At 37.8% G+C, this 13,619-nt stretch overlaps 1 protein-coding gene across 1 annotated transcript in view; it reads left to right on the top strand.

Annotated features, from left to right (window-relative positions):
- MDN1 (midasin AAA ATPase 1) overlaps positions 1–13,619 on the top strand; it is a 99,072-nt gene that overhangs the window by 56,963 nt on the left and 28,490 nt on the right. Inside the window, exons 56-72 of the mRNA XM_035559523.2 lie at positions 893–1,103; positions 1,245–1,476; positions 2,599–2,725; positions 3,418–3,588; positions 3,721–3,935; positions 4,034–4,415; positions 4,556–4,665; positions 5,742–6,438; positions 6,949–7,110; positions 7,951–8,224; positions 9,200–9,435; positions 10,081–10,176; positions 10,422–10,516; positions 11,250–11,374; positions 12,477–12,623; positions 12,910–13,019; positions 13,450–13,523. Coding sequence (XP_035415416.1) covers positions 893–1,103; positions 1,245–1,476; positions 2,599–2,725; positions 3,418–3,588; positions 3,721–3,935; positions 4,034–4,415; positions 4,556–4,665; positions 5,742–6,438; positions 6,949–7,110; positions 7,951–8,224; positions 9,200–9,435; positions 10,081–10,176; positions 10,422–10,516; positions 11,250–11,374; positions 12,477–12,623; positions 12,910–13,019; positions 13,450–13,523 — 3,464 coding nt within the window. The remainder of the gene's footprint in view (positions 1–892; positions 1,104–1,244; positions 1,477–2,598; positions 2,726–3,417; positions 3,589–3,720; positions 3,936–4,033; positions 4,416–4,555; positions 4,666–5,741; positions 6,439–6,948; positions 7,111–7,950; positions 8,225–9,199; positions 9,436–10,080; positions 10,177–10,421; positions 10,517–11,249; positions 11,375–12,476; positions 12,624–12,909; positions 13,020–13,449; positions 13,524–13,619) is intronic.

The following is a 13,619-nucleotide window of genomic DNA, read 5'->3' as shown; positions in this document are numbered from 1 at the left end:
AGGATTGAATAAAAAAGCAATTTCAGTGGATGTTAACATACATCTTTTTTGTGACATATATCAGCTATCCAGATAGCATTTCTACTGTTAACTATGCTTTGTATAGATAGCAGTTATTTAATGCAGTGATGCACAAGTATGAAAATATAACTGCTTGCTCTGTTCTGGAGACTTGTGAATATCAGTGTGCCACTTGCTTACTTAGTGAACATATGGGTATATGGAATAGACGATGTATTTCCTTTTACACAGCATAAGATAGGACTACCTTATGACTTACAAAACAAAGCCACTTACATTTGACAGTCTCCTTCACAAGGAGACATGTAGATTGCTCGTTTTGGTGATTAGTAATTAGATGTAGGTTTTTACAGCCTTATCTTTCAAAGATACTCATCTGTTCAAAAATACACAGTTAATGCATGAGACTTTCAAGAACGTTCAGTGCTTACTGAGAGCTTTAGGAGATTTTTCTAGGTATCCAAATATATTTAATTGCAGGTGTCAAGTGACAATTTCTTTTAAGTGACAGTAGCTTCTGGCAGTTTTGATTGATTTATATATTTATTGCTCTTAGTTTAGGTAAGTTGCCATGTTGAGGCACGGTTTGTCTGCATAACATACAGTATTTTCATGAAGGAAAAAAAAAAGAAAAAACTTAGTAAGGGGGAACTGTGGCCTCGTATTTCAATTTCTGTCTCTAGTGTATTGAGTAAGGCTGTAAAAGAATTGTTGTTAAGCTGTATATGTGGTTGCAAGTTGGTTTATGTGTACTTCAGTTGTATGCTTATGTATTAGAAATCTTCAAGTTCTGACTACAGTCATAGATTTCATTTTGTTAGCATTAATGAAACAAATTGCCTCTTGTTCAAATGTCTTCTTCATATTTCAGGATACACTGGGCATGGATTGTTTTTCTCAGTTAAAAGTTCTCAGCAAACCAATTAACATCTTAGAGTCAAGACTGGCCTTTGGAGAATGTAGATGGCAGGAAAAAATGTGCTGTCTGAAAACTGCTGCCTCTGGATGGAGGGTGAAGAAAGCATTGCTGCAAGCTGATGGCCTGATACTTAGAGCTAATCACTTAGAAGATGTTAGTCTGGGTAGGTAACTCTTCTGAAGAACCTAACAAGATGATTCTGCCATCAGCATTATATTTATATAGAAACAGAAAGGATGTGAAGTGTTCACCGGCAAGAAGCATAGTACATGCATTGATGTGCCTTTTACACTCTGTCAAACAGGTCAACTAAAGATTTTTTTGAAAGCTGTACATTCACAACTGAGAGCAGAGGGACTTAAATACAGTCATTCAGAAGAAATGTTCACTGAAGATACCATCTCCAACCAGTTAGACCCTGCCGTGTTAGTCCAGCTCTGCAGTCGGGTTCAGCTGTGGCCTGCAATGGAGCAGATGGGTGTGCTCTGGCAGTACAAACTGACAGCCAATTATGTGGCTAAGGCTTGTGCAAGAAGGTAAGGAGGAGACTGGAAAAAGAAATTCTGTGCTCCTTTCATGAGACTCAGAATCCCTAGCTAAAAGCTGTAGCTTCAGTGCTTTGCATTTGTTTGTAAAACTGTGTTTTTGTACATATATAGATAACTGTATATGCATATATGAACATGTGCATACACGCTTTTATTTATGTGTATAAATACACATATGCTCATTGTCTGCATTCAGAATGGTATCTGGGCAGCTGTAAAACATGACATTGAAAGAGTTGTTTAGTGCTCTACTGACAAAGTATTTTTCTTTAACTGATTTTCATTGATGCAAATAGAGGAATGCTGATGTCCAAGCCCATTGGTGTAAAAACATTAGACCCCAGCAACAGCTTCATTAGTGGTAGAATGGCTTATAAGTGAAGGAAGAATAAAAGCTTTTATGTAAGAGTCTAACTGGTAGCATTTTCCTTTTAATGAAACAAGTCATTCTTATTAGGAATTAACATGAAGGTATTTATGGCCATGTTGCTGGGGTGCTGCAGAAAGACTGAATAAGACCTGACAATGAAGGAACTTCATTAATGTGCATGTTTCGATTTGTGTGCAACAAAAAAAAAAAAGTAAATTACATGCATATATTTGTAGTTTAAATTAACATTATTAATTTCAGAAGTATTAGCCCCTTCAAGGGTCCAAATATTTTTATCTGTTTATCATTGGTTAAAACAGAGCTCTTCATCTATTGATTGCAGTGAAAGTAATTTTTTGTGCAGTGAGACTTCTGGAATCATTCATTCAATCTTGAATTCCGCGAAGTCCTGATTTTCACATGAACTGTAAAGCTGGAAGACAACGTCTCCAGATGTTTTGTATGATTTGCTGAACATGCAGCTCATAGCTACAGAAGATGCTGTTTCTTTACCCATTAGTTGTGAATTTGGATTTTGCCAGCTTTGAAGGATGCAAGTATTTTGGGTGTTTATTAGAGGGCTTGTTCATCTCCAGTGCTTAAAATATTACCTTAACCTTACACACAGTCTTTGTTATTCTTGTTGCCTTGTCTGCTGTTCTGAATTTGTTTCATTATACAAATGATTTGTGTGTCATGTTTAGGCATTAATTATGTCATATTTCTTTTACCTCCTACAGGAAGAACTTCAGTCAAGAATTAGGCACATGTTCAGATCTAGTTCAGCTTATAGCTTTTGCTCTGAAATTGACACCAGCTGCCTCTCACCAGCTGTCTGGACTGTGGCACTTGGTACACCTTAGTGAAGTAAGAACAAGTTTTAGTTCTTACTAGCTTCTTAGCTCTTGTTCCATTTATCTGTCTGTCACCTAGTAGAAAACAGGAAATTGAGTGGTAGGTGCCAGCTTGGTTATATTGAAGTACTCAAAATAATTTTATGCTGAAAAGTATTTGCCTCTGTTCCTGTGCCTCTAAACTTTTTGGGTCTTGTTGCAAAACAAATAGACTGAGAAGGTTATTTGATATATTTCCTGTAGAGCAATTTAATATGCCAGTGAAATTCTAGTCAATTAATATTTAGCGATAATATAGCGATGGCTGCGTTCCCACAATTTTCAATAAACTAGCGAATTCTTCTTAAATGCTTTGAAGTAGAAAATGGGGTAGCTTTACCAATCTTCTGTTTATGCAACCTTGCGTGTCATATTAAAAGGCTGCAGAGTTACAGACTCGTGGCTGTATTCCGAAAACTTGCTCTTTAAACGCATTGAGTATTTTGCAGACAGAAGCAGGTTGAGCCAGTGCAGGCCTCAGGAAGTGAGTTTTTCTTCCTGTTGAGAAGAGATATGAGTGAACCTTTGCAAATTTGAAACAGACCTTAAGGAATATCTTGTACTATCTCTACTAGAAAAGTGTCATGCTCTTTTTTTTGTCCTGCTTGATTCTCTTTTACTACCTGTAAATTATCCTCAACTCCAGGTTTTTCTTTCTCTTTACAGATATCCCCTGAAGAAATGTCTATTCTGTCATCTCAACTAGTTCACGCTGCACTAGAATCCTTTTGGAACAGTACTTTCACCACAGATCCAGACTATTGGTTGACTTGGAGACCACTGCCTGCAACAGAGGAAAAGATGCCTTCTAAATCCCATCTGAATAGTTCTATGAAGGTTCGTTTCTTCTTTCCTAATCAAGCAAGACCATTTTACTAATTCAACAGCTTTCTCAAACAGTGTTATAAATTTTAGCATACTCAGTACAAGTTGCATCTGAACAATCTAACTCTTTATCTCTTAATTTAGGGCCCAGGTATTTTGACCCGAGCAGTTTTCTCAAAGTGCTTCTTTGAAATTCTAACTAGCAGCAGCAAGACAAGCCAGTGGGATGTGAGTGGACGTCCTGTTCTGTCTTCATCCCATGTGACACTGGGAGAATGGATGGAGAGAGCACAGCAACTTCATGAAGTCAGCACAGCACTGTGGACCAACCTGGCTGTTGTTTCAACAGCAGACTTCAGGTATTAACATTTATACAGAAGGAAGATCTTATTTAAACCAGGCATGTTGCAGAAGCTTGCTTACCATGTGCAAAATTTTTCCATTCCTTTGTCTCCAGATACACAGATTCTAGACTACAAGGAATAATACTAGGCAGACAACTCTCCAGCCTGGTAGATCTGGTTCCAGCAGATCTTCAAGAGGAATTTTTGGAGTACTGTGAGAAGCTCATCCTCAAGGATCTTGTTGCATATGAGTACCTTCTCAAGATACTTAGAAGCATCGCTGATCAGGAGCTACTTCCTAAAGAATTCATGTTTCTCCTGCTCACTTGCTTGCAGCAGTTCTTTAGGGAAGGGCTTAAGGAGTTACCAGAAACAGCTTGGCGAGGAAGCCTCTGGGTGAATATTGGTTTGGTGCAGATCCAGTTGTGGCTTCCACAGACCAGGTTTGATCCAGCTATTAAAAGAGAATACAAGCTCAAGTATGCCAAAGAAGAGGTAAGCGTGGAGCTGGCCAATTCTTGGTCATGATTTTTGAACTGTGGGATTATAACTTCTTTTAATGTCCAAGATGATGCTGTACCTATTTGGTTACCAAAATCAGAACCTCAGAGAAAGTTTTATTTTTGTCTTTTTAGTTAGACCAGCTGGAGTGTGAATGGAAAACATATGATTTGTCATCCCAGCTGCGTACAGGAAAAAGTATTGAAGACAAAGCACTCAGCAACTATATTCATCCCCATCTCAGGTAACAACTCAGGCACTTAACTCTTCTCTTTTAGGTTGGAAACTTTCTTTTGTTGCTCAGGCTCAGTTTTCTTCACAGCTTTACAATCTGTGTTCTTATGTAGGAATGAGGCTTGGTGATTTGAAAGTAGCAATTTGCATACTGAGGTGATAAAGAGAAATACGGAAGCTGTTCTCTTTACTAGCAGTAACTAAAGAATTGCCTGTGCGCGCTTTGTACTGCTGCAAATAGAATTAAAGCAATGGCCCTCATATCTTGAGAAAATTGAAGCTATGCCCAGAAGTGAAAATAAAGTCACACATCTAAATTATGGCAATTTCACCAAACTGTGACAACGTTACTGACAATTTGAAATGACACGGATTGTTTGTCTGTCACTGTAGTTCTTTAAGGCCTCAACAGAAACCAGTGCTGCTTTGCAGAATTCTTTGGCTGATTTGTGTTAAGTAGAAATGTCCAGATGTGTATTTTGCCATCAACCTGTGCCTATGGTGCTGTGGTTGAATTTAGTATCTTACTATATGGAATACACTGCTGAAGTGTAGACTTTGTAGCCATTTTTTTTTAATCTGAGGAATTTAAGGAGGAAACTTTAAGGGAACAGATTTCTCCTTTGTGCAGGTTTCCAGATGTTTCTTGTACATGGAGATAAAAACTGGGGTATTAGTCATAATTTTCCACCATTAATGGAAGTTTTCAATCTCATTATTATACACATAGATGGCTCTGGTTGGTCTGTGCTGTTGCTTAAATAAGATGATAGTCATTGAAAGCCAGTTCTGAATGACTGAGTTTTACCAGTTGCTTCCAGTAATAGTACTTTTTCCTTAATGCTGACAGAGCTATTAGGTAGCAAGCAAAAAAAGTAATTCCAGTCTATTGGAGAAATGCAGGGAAAATAAGAAGACGGGGTGTGTGCATGTTATACAGGTGCCACCTCTTGCTTTTTCCTCATTTGCTACTTTACACAAATTAGCAGAATATTTGTTATGAATCTTCTATTGTGTTACCATGCAGCTTATGAAACGTGTTTATTACAGTACATTGCTGAGCTGGTAAATGTTATTTCGTAACAGACTGTTACAGGAAAGAATGCAGAGGTTGAATGAGCAAATAAGCAATCTCTCCAGAAAAAAGGCCTTCAGGCCTCCAGCTCCACTCTATGACTGCTTGTACCAGGAGGTTCACCAGTACATCAGCAGCATAGCAAGGGTTTCCGCAGTCCAAGACCTTTTAGCCCGCCTTCTGCAGTTCCTTGGTGGGGAAAGACCAAAATCACTCCAGGCAATAAAAAACCTACTAAATGAAGAAACATCTTGGCAACAATCACACCATCACTTCAGAAAACACTTGGCAGAGGAGTATGCTGCATTCCCTGATGCCGTCGTTCCACTGCAAGCTGCCATCTTACAATTACAACATGGCATGCGATTAGTGGCTTCTGAAGTTTATGCCATGCTCAACAGTTTCGTGTGTCCAGCTGATCTCAACAACCTCCTTACTTCTTTGTTGACATTTCCATCTGTTGGCCATGCTTTTCCCACATACTTGGCTCGTGCAGAAATTTTATGCTCAGTGAATTCAGTTGAGGTCCTTCACGGACTTAAAAAGTTTTCTCTGAAGCACTCTGAAGGAGAATCTGAGGGAGTACAGAAGCCTTGTCCAACTCTGGAACAGCTCCTGGTGAATGCGTTGTTGCACCTTCGATGTCATGTACTATCCAGGGGAGAGATGGACCAGAAATCTCTGCGGCTTTTTAGACATCTGTGTCAGGTAACATCTGAGTGCTAGTGGCTAGGATTCTTGCACTGAAACTGCCTTGATAATCGTCAGTGTGATGTTCATAAACTTTTTTTCTCGTACATTGATAGAATAATTCAACATTTTATGTTAGCTTTTTTGGATTTATTGAGGTGTGAACTCAAAGCCTGTAACGTTTGCAGGCTTTGTTAAATGTTACAGGCTTTGTTAATGGTTACAAGATTTTGATAAAAAGCAACAACAAAACAAATTAAAAAAAATACACAAAACTTTGTGGAAAGTTTCTCGATGAAATAGTTAAGACAGACTATAACTTGGCCAAGCACTCTCTTGCACAGTATTAGTCTGTTGTGAGAGCAGTTTACAAATCTTCATTCAGATTAGATGGTGTTGATTTATACTGATGCAGACTGTAGAGGGGGAAAGAGCCAAGCAAGACAGATGCTGCCTTACCAAAATATGAGGCGTTGAGGTGATTTTAAACATAATTTTTTATAATAATATGTTACTTTGTTTTCCCAGGCAATTATAAATGAGTGGGATGAACAGGAACGCCGTGCCCAAGAACAGGAAGCAATGGAAAAGAGTCTGTACAGATACAGAAGTAAAAGTCATGGGAAAGGAAAAAGTGAGGAAGAGGAGGAGGAAGAAGAATTTAGGAGGAGATTTCCTTTTCATGAAAAGGTAACAATGGAAACTCTATAATGAAGAAACACAAAATTTATGTCTAAAGTAGCTCCTGAAATGCATGTTATATAAGTAAAATGAGATGAAGAATGAAACGCTTTTTTTCTTAAGCCAAAACAGAAATGTGTGTTAGATTTTTGGATGAATAGATATTAAGTACTGTGGGTTTTTCGTTTATTTTCCCTTCAGCTAAATTATCCTAAGTTACACAGCTGAGTCACAATATGATTAGTTACTCATGGTAATGTTCTGGAATGTGATTCAATTAACAAGTAGGGTCTGCTGAGGTTTTGTTGCCCGTGAAGAACTTAAATCTCCTTGATTAAATATTTGTATTGAAGATGTGAGTTTTTTTAAAAAAGTTTAACTGTCCTGCATTACTGAGCAATTTTTGAAGTGGCTTCACCAAGCAGTGTTGTGCAGTGCACAAATCCATGAGCCAGTTATGTGCATCAACAGGTAGCCAGGAGGTTGAGAGGTAATAGTTCAGATCTCCGAGTGATCAAACAGCATTGAAGTGGTTTATCAGCAGGTATGACTGCTAAGGCTTGTTCTGGAAGAGGTTTTGTTTGGGCGTAGCTCGGGGCTCACTGTACTGCACTCTTCTGCCTGCTGTGGTTTATGCCCTTAATTGTTCTGTTTGCCTGTGTTCTGTTTCAGACGGACATCTTGTTTGTGAGGCAGGCAGTGAATCTATGTGAATACCAACTCCAAATCATTAGCGTTAGCACATTGTTGCAGTGCCAGAGAGTGCAAAAAAGAGGGTACAAGGGAGGAGAGGAGGAGCATTAAGAGAAGAAACTATAATTGATCTCTTAATTATAATGCAATTTGTAGGATTTTGAAGATATCACAGCTGAGGCAAGTCTAGAAGAAAACATGGAAACTGAAGATCCATTGGAAGACCAGCTGGAAGTAGACAGAGCCCTTTTGTCCAAGAGCTCGATGCAAACTGTAATGACGGTTCACCAGCAGTTGTGCTTAAACTTTGCTCGATCCCTGTGGTATCAAAAGAATCTGCCTTCTCATCAAGCTAAAAATTATTTCACTGCATTTATTTCCTGCTATCAGACTGGTGCATTTCTGGTGTCACAGTACTATCCTTTAATTGGTAAGATTGCTAGCAACACTTCAGATGTACAGGTTTAGTTTTGTAATGATTTGTTAAAAATGAATTGTATTGCAGATCATAAAATAGACCTATTATAGGGTAAGTGTGCAGAAGAAGTGTCCTTTTTCCAAAGAATTTGTCCCATTTTCAGAACTGTCTTGCAAGGCTTTGTTTTTTTTGAATTACTGTTTTTTTCATTTGTTAATGGAACACAGTTTAAGAGTAAAGGGAACCTACTCCATATTCAGAAATGTTGATCACTTACATCTGCATAATTCTGTGGAAGATCATGCACTTGCAGAAATTTCCCAGAGGTAAAATGTGAAATTAAGTTCATAAAGAAATTGATTTCAGTGGAGCTTCTATAATGTAAATCAAATGAACGAACAAAACCAAAGTGATTTATTTGCTTTGAATTTTCGCACAATTGATATGAAAATCATAACAATGTGTGTGCAAGACCTCAGAATAATATTTTTCATCACTTTTCAAAGCAGCACTGTATTTCAGTTCGAATAAATGTGTATGTGTGCAGTTAGGAAGCAGATAGTGCAAGAGGACTGCTATTTCTACAGTAATATATTTTTGTGTTTATACCTGAGGTGTAATGGATGTTAATGTGTTTGTTGGTTCATTTTTGCGTTGGATTACTTTTTTCACAGAGTCTTGCTAATAATTTTGTAATAAATATCCCTTCAACGTGAACTTAGGAATGGAGGAACTGTGATTTTCTGCCTGGACTGCAGTGTACCTTTAGAATTCTTTTTTTAAAAAAAAAAGATAAAATAGAGGATGCAAGCTTCAAATACGCCTCATTTTTCCTACAATCTCATCTTATTGCTTATGTGTGGTATAATCTCATATCTCTGTAATACATAACATACTAAGGTTTGGAATGCAGGAAACAAATTAACTTTTCCTGTTAAGCTGGAAAAAAAATAACACGTGTGACGTCTTTATTTCTTGACTTCCTAGGTGCTGAAATGAACGATAGTCTTCTGGGAAGCCAACTTCTACTTAGCACTCTTCTTCAAAATACCTTTTTTGAGGAACTAAAGTCAGATCTTGTGCTACAGCAAGATGGCCCCTATGATTTTTACCAACATCCTAATATTCAGCAAGTCCGGCTGTGCCAACCTGTACTTGATAATTTTGCTAAAGAAGTAAACAGGTTACTGCAGGAATGGCCAGAGCATCCAGTACTTCTGCAGGTAAGGATAACTCAACCAAAGTTTAGGAAGAACAAAAGCATTTTAAAATCGTTTGTGTGTGTAAATATATGGGAAGATATGCATCGGGCCTGTGCATGCATATACTTGCTCAGATGTCAGTATTACTTAGGCAGTTGTTTTGAAGTCATAGCTGTTTCTTCTTAAGAGAAATTAGGTACTGCTAGCAGTTTAGTTTTACTTACGAAATGTTAAGTAGTGTTCATTGTACACTCTGTACTTACAGCTATGATCAGTCTTTGATCTGCTGTACTTCGAAGGTTCTGGAGGTCTTCTGCTGTTTGGGCTTCTGTTTTTTCCCACATTGCTTTTTTCCGTAGTTCTTTAAAATGGATATCTTTGGCACCAAGGGGGACTGTGTGGATCTTAAGTTATTTCTTGAAGGTTAATGCAGAAATTTAGGATCAGTTGGAGCTCTCAGCATTAGGTCATTTCTGCTCGTTTCCTTCAGAGTGTTTTACTGAACTACTAGTGAGCTAATACTAAAATGAAGAAGCAGTTGAAAATAAAAAACGTTCTTACCTCTTTTTAGAGTAGGGTTATGCTAATACAAATCAGCTTAGCTTCATGACTGCTTTTGTTGAAGATCAGATGCTGTACGTTGAACACTTGTTTTTCATTCTGCAGCTGTTGGTTGTGATGGACAGAATCCGGAGTTTTCCACTATCTAGTCCTCTCTCAAAGTTCCTGAATGGCTTAGAAATCCTTCTTGCAAAGGCACAGGTAAGAAGAGAGCTAATGGAAACTTATTTTCTCATTTATACTTTCTTATTTGTATTGGTACCATGATAAAAACAACTGAAAGCTGAGTGCTTGCCAGGATTTGGGGAAGTGAATTGCTCCATGCTGTGAGTTTAAGGAGTTAGGAGAGTGAACAACAGTATTACAGTGCTGTGCAGACACTGATTTCTGGCTTTGTATAAAGAAACTTTTTTTTGTTGTGTTTTTTGTTTGTTTTTTTCCCCCAGGACTGGGAGGAAAATGCTAGTCGAGCTTTGTCCTTGCGGAAGCATCTTGATTTGGTCACTCAGTTGATTATTCAGTGGCGTAGACTGGAGTTGAAGTAAGAACTGTCCCTCCCTATTGCTATTTCTTAAAACTAAGCTTCTCTCTTGATACAGAGACACGTTGCAATGCATTATTGCTTTAATTGTGAAATGTTTCCTTTCTTTGTGTGTGTGTAGCTGCCCTTGTACAGGTATAAAAACAAACAAATAAAAAGGTAGTTGTATTGGCTCAGAATGAGTATGTCCAGCCCCATATTGTCTTTTGTGGTGACCATATGTGTACATATGTGTATGCCTCAGGAGGGACAGAAGCAGGACACAACTAGAATAGTTCATCCTGATGTTTTCCCAGCCTTCTCCTGTTTTTAATCCCGGGGTTTGCTGAGCCTGTAGTGGTTTGTCTCTTAAACAACCACCGTTAAATTTTGCTTTAAAAGTATTAGCCAGTCTTCTGTTTAGACCATGTAAAGCTTTTATATCCATAATATGCTATGATCAGGAATTCTACAAATTTGCCTCGCATTTTGTAAAAGAAAACTCTTTTGAAACCTGGCTCTGACTGGTTTTGTTTGACAGTTGTAGTTCCTTTATTTCTTCTGTCATATTTATTAGTGTCAAAGCAGTGATCTTCTGTAGTTGACTGTGCATATTAAGGATATGGGCAGATTATTTCATCCTCTAAAATCTTCCTTTAGTTTACCAGAAACAGAGAATAAAGTGTGTGTTGTTTTGGAGCCCAGATGACTCATGAGCTTCTTTTTTATTTTTATTTTCTCCCACTGTTTTCAGTTGTTGGTCAGTAAGTCTGGACAATATTATGAAGCAGCATGTAGAGAAATCCACAAAGCATTGGTTCTCAGTCTATCAGATGATTGAGAAGTATCTGCAAGAACACACCGAGGCAAACATGGAAGGCAAGTATATAAACATGTGGCACAGTTGCAGCAATTACTAAGGATGCATAATTAAGCTCTCAAATGCCCAAGTTTAACTGTGCACTTTAAGGTGTAGTTATTGTCCCCATTGCTCTGCAATAAATTCCATGACTGTATAAGGTCTTTCACATAGAGTGAATTTGGTATTTTTTCTGAAAGCATGTGTGTAGCTCATAGGACTAACATTGTAGGGGTGTAAAGGAGAGATGCTTGTAAAAGGAATCCAGAAGAAAGTAGAATGGTAGTAATCGTGTGTCAGGGACATATAAACATTGTAAACTGGGATTTGGAAGCCTTCGCCTGGAGCTGGAAAAGACATCTCACTTTTTAACTGCACAAAGCACAATTCATATTCTAACTGAGCTACTTTAGTATTCTGTATAAAGCATAAAGAATTCTTACAGTAAGTGTGCTTTAGGTATACACTGTGCCTAGCAAATCTGTCTGCAGGTGTTCAAACTACGTAAAATAAGAAAAAAAAATACTTTCAGTCCCTAGCCCTCCCATATTTTCTGAAATTGTGAAAATGAAAATAACATTCTTTGGAATGAGGCAAAGTTCTTCCAATCTCCTGACTAATTAATGCACTTGACAAATTAAGATCCTTGGGTTCTTTTTACATCTTCCAGTATCTTCTCCCATAGGCAGCGCTCTAAAGACACTACTCTCTACTAGATTTTTCCAAGATCTGTTTCTATCTTGATGATTTTGAGGTGTTAAGGAATTGGCAGCAACTAATTTGTAGCATGTAGTTTTTCATCATGGTTGAAAAAGTTCATAAAGAATAGCAAGTTTTCTCCATATACTTAGTGTTCACTCAAACTGGGCGCGTAGCTGGCCTCCTCAGTGCTGTCTTACTACTGCCTCTCTTGTCCTGTCTCCTCTTTTATCCGGTGTATTTTTTTGCTGGTTTTACTTATTATTAAATTAGAAATTCTCCCTCCTTTTTTTTCCTAGTTTGTTTTGAAACTTCCTCAATAGAAACCTGATACTTAGTTGGAAGTTCACAAGGAGCAGTCAACAATTTTCATGTAAAGTTTTGTTTTTTCTCACCCTTTTATATTTCTGGTGCAATGTTCAGAAACTGAACAGATGAGTCTAAAGATGCTGGTCAGCACACTACAAGCTTTCATCGAAGGATCTACGCTGGGAGAGTTTCATGCACGACTTCAAATGCTACTGGATTTCCACTGCCACGTCTTACTGATGCCTCAGGCAGCAGAAAAGGGTAAGTTATTAACATTATGTGTGTTGAGTCTTCTTAAAAAAACACCTTGCCATCATATATTCCAGGCTTTCTGGACAGATGACTAAGCTCATAAACAGAATGCAAGCCTGTGATGCATTTTCTCATTTTCACGAAGAATACTGTTGGTCTGTTAACCCCTTCCTTTCATATCACCAAGCTTCACGATTACAAAAACAAACAAAAAAAATCCTAGGCTACATTTCTGGTGTTGGTCCTGAAGAATATACTGTTTTGAAAGAAGCTTCTTATTGTTTGTCTCTTCCAGACATCCTGTGCAGCATCCTGTGGAATCTATACAATTATTATAAGCAGTTTTCAGAGTGTGTTGAGACCAGAATCACTGAACTTCGTCAACCTATAGAAAAGGAACTTAAGGTAAAAGAAAACTTTGCTCAGACAATCTGATTAGTTCAACATAAGAACAGTGGAGCAGTTATTTGAATTTGTGTATAATAGCTCTGTTGGCCATTGAAATCCCTGCTATACTTCACATTTTCTTTGTCAAGAAGATATTTTTGAGGCAAAGAGTTGGTGAAAGTCTTTGTTTGGTCAGTCCCATTTAGCCATGGAGGTTTCTACCAAGCAGTGAAGCCCCTTGGGATTTCACATTTGGCTATGCAGCAGTTTTAGCCTAAACATAAGTAATTATTAGGATAAGACAACTATGCAGTTATTGGTGCACGTTCTAAAATTAAAATGTGTTGCATTGTGTCATCATAGCTGATCAGCTTTAAAGACCGTCTTTTGTATGCAAATACTTCATTATATTAGTATAAGTAATCCCAACATTTGTTTCTTTTTATAGGAATTTGTGAAAATTTCAAAGTGGAATGATGTCAGCTTCTGGGCTATTAAACAGTCGGTTGAAAAAACACGCAGGTAACTCAAAACTTGGAATTAAGGAGCCAGTTATGGACTGATGATAATAAACAGCAGGATTTGTATGTATGACTGTACTTCAAACCTTCTTTCTAA

The sequence above is a fragment of the Cygnus atratus genome, chromosome 3 (assembly GCF_013377495.2).
Source record: "Cygnus atratus isolate AKBS03 ecotype Queensland, Australia chromosome 3, CAtr_DNAZoo_HiC_assembly, whole genome shotgun sequence".
NCBI lineage: Eukaryota > Metazoa > Chordata > Aves > Anseriformes > Anatidae > Cygnus > Cygnus atratus.
This window is presented reverse-complemented; position numbering and strand designations above follow the sequence as displayed.